Here is an 8,511-nt window from a genome sequence, read left to right on the forward strand (position 1 = left end):
GATTAAGAGGATGAGAGGGGTCAGAAGGGAGTGGGATTATCCAGTGTTGACGAGTGGGAAGGATGTGACAGTAACAGAAGGAGAAGGCAGAGACGATGACCCAAGCGTTTGTCCACGTGTATAGCTCTGCTAATCTTTCAGAGGGTCAGAGGGACAACGAGAGAGGAGCATCCTGGAGTGATGGACAAGATGTAAATTACAATTTTATTTTATTATTTAGCCTTTATTTAAACTAGGTGTCCCGTCCACGGGACGGTTGAGCTAACGTGCGCTAATGTGATTAACATGAGGTTGTAAATAAAAAGAACATTTCCCAGGACATAGACATATCTGATATGGTCAGAAAGCTTAAATTCTTGTTAATCTAACTGCACTGTCCAATTTACAGTAGCTATTACAGTGAAAGAATACCATGCTATTGTTTGAGGGGAGTGCACCATTTTGAACACGAAAAGTTATGAATAAACACATTAGTCACATTTGGGCAGTCTTGATACAACATCAGGCAGATACCTGGTGGATAACGGTACACCGCAGGGGAGCGCGATTACTCCTCTGTTCTCAATCATGATCAATGAGGTTTACTCTCAGGTACGGACGGATATCGGGAGGTCGTTATTTGCAGATGACGAGGCCTTACGGAAGAGGGGAAGAAATGTGCCATACATAGTCAGGAAGGTACAGGAAGCAACTGATGAGTTAGAGCGGTGGGCATTAATGTGGGGACTCAGGTTCTCTGTAGAGAAAACTCAGTGTTCTTTACCAGGATGAATGTGGGAGATGAGGTATGCTTGAGGTTATATGCGGAAAAACTTGGAAACTAGAGTGGGGGCCTTCAGGTTTCTTGGGGTATACTTTGACAGTAGACTGACCTGGGCAGAAGGAGTGGGGGGCTCGGCGTTCCACACTGAGGACCATGTATGTTGCATTGATCCGATCTGTAATAGACTATGGCAGTATAGCGTATTGTTCGGCAGCCCGGACATCATTGGAAAGGCTAGAGGTCATACAGGATGAATGGATTACGAGACAGCAACAGGCAATGAATTATTGGGTCAACCTACAGGGACATGGGGTGTCTCATCCTGCAAAACAGATTTTACAGGCATGCTGGGAACATGAGCGAGGACAGAACACTTGGGTGGGTGGGTAATACCCAGGCGAGGGAGACAGGACTGTATGGAAGGCGGTTTAGTCTAACGGTAAGAATTCCTGTGAACCCACCATGGCTACTCCCGCCTCCAGTAGTTGATCTAGAAGAGTTGGAGAGACGACAGAAAGATAGGGAGGATGTTGATCCATCTGGAGGGACTACAGAAAGATAGGGAGGGTGTTGATCCATCTGGAGGGACTACAGAAAGATAGGGAGGGTGTTGATCCATGTGGGGGTGGAGGGGAACGAGGCAGCTGATGTACTGGCTAAACAAGCACTTAGTAGCAGGCAGAGGCTAAAAGCCTGATACGGACATGATGCTAGCTAGTGATGGTGCAGAGATGGCAGGCTAAAAGCCTGATACGGACATGATGCTAGCTAGTGATGGTGCAGCGATGGCAGGCTAAAAGCCTGATATGGACATGATGCTAGCGATGGTGCAGAGATGGCAGGCTAAAAGCCTGATACGGACATGATGCTAGCTAGTGATGGTGCAGCGATGGCAGGCTAAAAGCCTGATACGGACATGATGCTAGCTAGTGATGGTGCAGCGATGGCAGGCTAAAAGTCTGATACAGACATGATGCTAGCTAGCGATGGTGCAGAGATGGCAGGCTAAAAGCCTGATACGGACATGATGCTAGCTAGTGATGGTGCAGAGATGGCAGGAGCAGTGGAATAGAGATACTAAAGGCAGGCATTTATTTCAAGTACAGAGGAAAGTCGGGGAGGGGAGGACGGCGGGAAGGGACAGAAGAGAGGAGGCATTTTTATTTTACAAGATTAAGGGTGGGACACAGCCGGTTGAATACATCTTTAAATGTGATAGGAAAGTGTGATTATTGCCTGGAAACAGAGACGGTGGAGCATGTATTGTGTGGTCAGTATGAGAGGGAAAGAGAGAGAGACTGAGATCCAGCATGAGGGAGAAGGGGATACAGGAAATCAGTTTAAAGAGTATACTGAGGACGTCGCCATTAGAAACAGTCGCAAATATTGGCCCACACTCCAGTACACTAGGTGGCGGTAATGCGCCATAATGTTGGATGCCAACTGCCAACAAACCCTACCGAAGAAGTACATTACATCTCTTTTCCTAGATGTGAGATAATTAACTTGTTTTCTGTAATATCGTATAGCTTTGGACTCGTGACATTACGTACTTTCGAGGATAATAGGCAGGTTTCTCGACTCATACCCTTGACTTTGATGAAATGGATTGCGTTACTGATTTTAGCAAAGGTGTAACGCAACATGACAACGTGAACGCGATTGATCAGTCTGCTGAGTTTATTTATTGTCCAATGGGATTCCTATCTCCTCCATTCTATAATATCTCTGCTACAGCTGTCGTTTAGTTAGCCAGAAATGACAAGTTCGTAGCTAGACCTATTGCTCTGTTACACAACGTAAGAACCACAAGATGCAGGCTAGCCAGAAGGCTCTAATGCTAGCTCGCTAACCAGCCATGTTATGCCAATAGAAAAGAGGCTGGCTAGCTAGCGTCAGCTTTGTAGCGGTTATGCTATGTGGAAACACTAATTCATCCCTTCATCAGTAACGCCTTTTGTAGCTTTGAAATTCTATAAATATAATTTAGCTAGCTCATAATTTTAACAAATTTGATCCATATTTAGCACAATGGAAAGCGTGCTTCCAGACCGGAACCCTGTGAAACGTGAAAGCACGTTGTCACAACACCTCACCCGATTGGTCAGAAGAAAACATCCTGTCCACCAGACCTCGTGTTATACTCTCATGCTTGTTTTCAGCTACAACATTTTTGGCAGAAGTTAGTCGCTGAATTAGTGCCGAAACTCAGAGCGCACAGATTCGACATCGGTAAATGTAGTTTTGATTCACAGAATATTCACCAGTTGCAAGTTTAGTAAATTAGTTGCATTCCTTTTCAAAATGTAGTTGCATGCTTGCAATTCCTATAGAATTTATTCACATATCAATTGACATGTTTACAAGTGTTGTATTTATTCACACACACGTTATGCGCTTGCTAGTGTTGTATTTATCCTCATATTTTTTGTAACTACAAAATCATTATACAGGTTCAACTCATACTGTATTTCACATGTGCAAATCATGATAAACTGTGATAAAGCCAAGGCATTGGTTCAGGAAGCCTGCTGTGATAAAGTCAAGGCATTGGTTCAGGAAGCCTGCTGTGCTAAAGCCAAAACATTGGTTCAGGAAGCCTGCTGTGCTAAAGCCAAGATATTGGCTCAGGAAGCTAATGTATGTTTTCAGTTCTCAGGCAAGGTTACTCATCTCCCGGGCCAAACCATTCATAGCCATTGAGGTTTTTAACTCAGTCATTTACCACCCCTACTCTTATAGTTAAATATATTTTACATGATTTTGTTTGTATTTTGCGCGTAGAATGTATTAAATGCATAAAATAAAGTTTGATCAGACTTGTGACGAATCTGTAAAACCACTCTCACTTTGTGTTTCAGTGTGTTCCATTTGACTGCTACTATGGTCCAAACTACCATCCCACCTTTCAGGTGATCCTGGACTCACAATACAAAGGATTTGGAGCTCACGCTTCTGAAAATAGGGGCTGATGGAGACGAGGTGTGGAAACCAGGCGTACACAAATCTGAGCAATGATATCCACAGCACTGGTAGTTAGGGATACCCCCCTACCTGATGTCACAGTTCTGAATCTAACTATGTTTAGAGAGGAAGGATAAACTCCAGTAGGGTTCAGACTTGCAGCTAACCGATCGCTGCAGCTGTACATAGTCCATCGGTATATAGCCCACCCAATTTACCTACCTCACCCCCATACTGCTTTTATTTATTTACTTTTCTGCTCTTTTGCACACCAGTATCTCTACTTGCACATGATCATCTGATGATTTATCACTCCAGTGTTAATCTGCTAAATTGTAATTATTCGATTTATTGCCTACCTCCTCATGCCTTTTGCACACATTGTATATAGATTCTTTTTTTCTACCATGTTATTGACTTGTTTATTGTTTACTCCATGTGTAACTCTGTGTTGTTGTCTGTTCACACTGCTATGCTTTATCTTGGCCAGGTCGCAGTTGCAAATGAGAACTTGTTCTCAACTAGCCTACCTGGTTAAATAAAGGTGAAATAAAAAAGACTTAAAGGCCTGTATTTGAGAAGGAGTTCAGTAAACCCCCCCATTCTCACTTTACTGTGGGCTCGTCTCTGTGTGGATTAGCTGTGGGCTCGTCTCTGTGCGGATTAGCTGTGGGCTCGTCTCTGTGCGGATTAGCTGTGGGCTCGTCTCTGTGCGGATTAGCTGTGGGCTCGTCTCTGTGCGGATTAGCTGTGGGCTCGTCTCTGTGCGGATTAGCTGTGGGCTCGTCTCTGTGCGGATTAGCTGTGGGCTCGTCTCTGTGCGGATTAGCTGTGCGGATTAGCTGTGGGCTCGTCTCTGTGCGGATTAGCTGTGGGCTCGTCTCTGTGCGGATTAGCTGTGGGCTCGTCTCTGTGCGGATTAGCTATGGGCTCGTCTCTGTGTGGATTAGCTGTGGGCTCGTCTCTGTGTGGATTAGCTGTGGGCTCGTCTCTGTGTGGATTAGCTGTGGTTTTAAAAGGGTAGCAGACAGGATTAACTGCACTCCTCTCTTAATTCCTGTTGTCCCTGACTCCTAAAGTGCTACATTGGTTGGTGAGCGTCAGACTAAGAACAGTCATAGGGATTCTACAGAGAAGCAACTGTGTTCTGTACGTAAGGACGTTGTGGATCGTGTGTCTGTATTCAATAATACAAATGGTCTGTGGTTTGAGCTCAACCTGTAGATTATTTTGGTATAAAGCAGATTTCTTTAACATTCAAAAATAACCCCCATAGACAATGGCCGTGTCCAAAATCTGTCTTGCATACTACTTACTGAAACAACATACTGTGCTAATCGTACTATTTAGAACGTATGCAGTAAACAACAAATAAAAGCATACTAGGCTCCTACTGAGAATGCATCATTTAATGTTCAATTGCTTTGATTCCTGCCATTGGTTCATGTGGGTACTTGATTCCTGCCATTGGTTCATGTGGGTACTTGATTCCTGCCATTGGTTCGTGTGGGTACTTGATTCCTGCCATTGGTTCATGTGGGTACTTTATTCCTGCCATTGGTTCATTTGGGTACTTTATTCCTGCCATTGGTTCATTTGGGTACTTTATTCCTGCCATTGGTTCATGTGGGTACTTGATTCCTGCCATTGGTTCATTTGGGTTCTTGATTCCTGCCATTGGATCATTTGGGTACATGATTCCTGCCATTGGTTCATTTGGGTACATGATTCCTGCCATTGGTTCATGTGGGTACATGATTCCTGCCATTTGTTCATTTGGGTACAGCGTTCATTTGGGTACTTTATTCCTGCCATTGGTTCATTTGGGTACAACCAACAGTTATGGGACCAATCCTATCAGCTATACTACCTTCCTTCAATTCCAAAGTAAAGCTGAAAGACGTCTCCACATCCTCTCTCACTGAGGTACTGATAGAGCTGACCCAGGTTCATGTGGTTTCCTCTGTTCCCGTGTGGATCAAACATGGCCTCCTCGAACCCTGTGAACCTACGGAGGGAATCCATGTTGTTCGCCATGCTAGCCTCAGCACTCTGACTGTCCACAGAAACATCCTCTCTGTGGCGAATAATGATCTTCTTCCAGGTTAGAACCTTCACCCTGTAAACAGACAGAGGAGAGTGTTCTAGAAGCTTTACCAACACACATGGTGATCTGCTCTATTACAGTCTGATGTTAATGGTATTCCTATTGAGCCATTTTATGTTCGTTAAAAAAAACTATATCAAATGTTAAGGTGGAATGGATGGAGAGTCCCCCCCCCAAAAAAATACATTACACATTTATAACCCCTACCTGGCCCAGAAGTCTTCGCAGGCCGACTGAGGGCCTTCCACACAGATGATCCCAGGCTTGCCAGGCATACTGAACCCTGACAGACCCAGCTCCTTGGACCACTCCAGAATGTTCTTCCTCTTCCTCTTATTATAGATGTGGTGGCTGTAGATCCACAGGCGACTGAACTGCTCTAGAATAACAATAATATATTACAATAATATATACTGTTGGGTTCTGAAAATATGAAATATACTTATTCATGTCACTGAGGGAGAGAGGTGAATGTATAACGTTTACATTATGTCAATATATATATGTTATTGTTAGCCATCAGGGATCCTACGGGAGGAAAAGAGACACTGTCTGGTACGAGTCAACATGACAGCGGTGAGTTGGGGAGGAGTGAGCACTTTGGGGCAGAGGTCAGGTCAGATGAAGTGAAGAAGAACAGATATCACTAAGGTTCTGTCTAGCAACAGAGATGCTTTGGCTGTTCAGATGTGTAGGAGGAGACTCAGCATAGGAGAAAGGGTTAAATATCAGCGCTTGTGTGAAAATGTATTTTGTCTTATGCAGCTGTATTGACCCAATGGGTGAATAAACTTGGTTTAAGCTTTACTAATCATCTGAGTTTTAATAGGTTCATTTTAGAACCTAACAATACATTTTAGTTATTCATTTGTCAAAATTCCAAAGTGCTAAGGGTTATGTTTATTGTAACATATGCAGAAACATACATAAAATAATGTCATACAATAAATAAACCAGGTATAAAGATACCTTTGGGCTGCGGAGATGAGGAGGTAGACCGAGACTCTTTCTTGCCAGGGGCTGCTGTTGATGATGTGCTCTTGTCGGTCAGGTACAGGTGTACGTTGTCTTTGACCCACTCCACGGCAGAGAGGACGCAGACATCTCCATGGCAGCTCTCTGAGAGGTAGGTGTTCATGTCTGAGTGAAGCTGGGCCTGCTGGGATCGGTTAAGATCAGGACACCTGAGGGGAGGGGGAGAACTCAATTCAAAACAACTTCATTTGTGTCCTTCAGACAATTCTATCAAGTCTATAGGGTTACAGAACTGGCTTACCGTACAGCTATTTCAGGTAAGACATTAGGGTAGTCAGATGAGTAGGTGCAAGATATGGTCACATTCACCTGAGCGGAAGAGGACAAAGGAAGGTCATTCATGTTTAAATTAATAAATATAAAATGACGTAAATATTGGTAAGCTGATCCAAGTCAATAGATGTCCCTAGCTACTGTATGACAGTCAGTGAATGTAGAATATAATATAATGATTGTCACGTTCTGTGTTTATATACCCTATAGCCCTCAAACTCAACTCTGGACCTCCAAGTCAGTTCCACTGCATTGTTTCATTGTTCCCCTCTAATCAGGGACTGATTTAGACCTGGGACACCACGTGTGTGCAATTATCAGGTAGAACAGAAGACCAGCAGGCTCTGGACCTCGTATGGCAATAGTTGAAAACCCCTGCCCTATATGTTGTGATGTGTGTTTTGTCCTATATTTATATTATTATTTTATAATCCCAGTCCCCGTCCACGCAGGAGGCCTTTTGCCAGGCCGTCATTATAAATAAGAATGTGTTCTTAACTGACTTGCCTAGTTAAAGGTTAAATAAATTAAAATATGGTCTCAGCTGAGTGAGTCAGTCATGCCAAGTGAATGTAGAATGATTATCATGTTCTGTGCTTTTAGCCTACCCCCTTCACAGTGTCAGTGTCCATCTTCTGTTTGATGAGGACGTGTGGTCTGGACAGAGGATAGGTATCTGTTGCTCCCTCCACATACTCCCTGAGCTCAGCCACAGCTAGTTGGTCAGTAATCACCAGCTCGTCTTCACCGGGGTACATACTGGAGAGTAGCTCTATCTCAGCCAGATGAGATTCTGCCTGCTCTAGATGGGCCATAATGTTCTAAGATCCCTGCAGAAAGTATGTGTTAAAGCCTTGTTGTTAAGACTCCTTTTTCAGAATTAGCCTAGGAGGACATGTGGGGCAGTGATTATTTCAGCACCTGCAGATGTCAAAAAGATTGAAAGAACTTAAGTTACACGTCACCATCATAGGGAGTGTCATGTTCTCTTGATAAGGCGAACCGGAAAAGATAACAGCATGCTCTTCGTGGCGGAGGACCCAAACTCATTCGTTGTTAGCCATTAGCATGCTAGTTGCAAATCGTCCACAACTTAAATTAGCTAACTATGGCTAGTTGGACAGAAAATCCGATTCTGTAAGAGGGAATCAGTGATTATTTGCACCATGTCAACTTGACACACTACCAAATACAATTAATTAAAATCCCTGCGATTAGTTTACGATGCTAGCGTGGCGTTTCTAACGACCCGGATACATTTACCTACTAGATCGGCTGGACACCGGGACAGATATAATGTAACACATATACCGTCGTCACAGATATAACAATAAGACAGATATTTCACTGGATGTATAACTGAAGCTTC

At 43.7% G+C, this 8,511-nt stretch overlaps 1 protein-coding gene and 1 long non-coding RNA gene across 3 annotated transcripts; one reads left to right on the forward strand and one right to left on the reverse strand.

Moving 5' to 3' along the window:
* The first annotated feature begins 1,974 nt into the window (after window positions 1-1,974).
* On the forward strand, window positions 1,975-4,296 carry LOC139548422 (uncharacterized). Its single transcript, XR_011669705.1, has 2 exons — window positions 1,975-2,995; window positions 3,625-4,296. It is a non-coding gene; the product is annotated as an uncharacterized lncRNA (long non-coding RNA).
* Window positions 4,297-5,120: 824 nt separating this feature from the next.
* On the reverse strand, window positions 5,121-8,437 carry rwdd2b (RWD domain containing 2B). Of its 2 annotated transcripts, XM_071358112.1 has the most exons (6): window positions 8,108-8,437; window positions 7,751-7,972; window positions 7,111-7,178; window positions 6,804-7,018; window positions 6,042-6,213; window positions 5,121-5,846 (listed from the first exon to the last, which is right to left on the reverse strand). In XM_071358112.1, the coding sequence occupies exons 2-6, from the start codon at window positions 7,955-7,957 to the stop codon at window positions 5,594-5,596; spliced, it is 915 nt and encodes a 304-aa protein (XP_071214213.1). In that variant the 5' UTR covers window positions 7,958-7,972; window positions 8,108-8,437; the 3' UTR covers window positions 5,121-5,593. The 2 variants fall into 2 exon arrangements, with proteins under 2 accessions (XP_071214213.1, XP_071214212.1); XM_071358111.1 differs by having other exon boundaries at window positions 7,751-8,437.
* Between the last annotated feature and the right edge of the window lie 74 nt (window positions 8,438-8,511).

This window comes from Salvelinus alpinus, chromosome 21, assembly GCF_045679555.1.
Source record: "Salvelinus alpinus chromosome 21, SLU_Salpinus.1, whole genome shotgun sequence".
Lineage (NCBI taxonomy): Eukaryota > Metazoa > Chordata > Actinopteri > Salmoniformes > Salmonidae > Salvelinus > Salvelinus alpinus.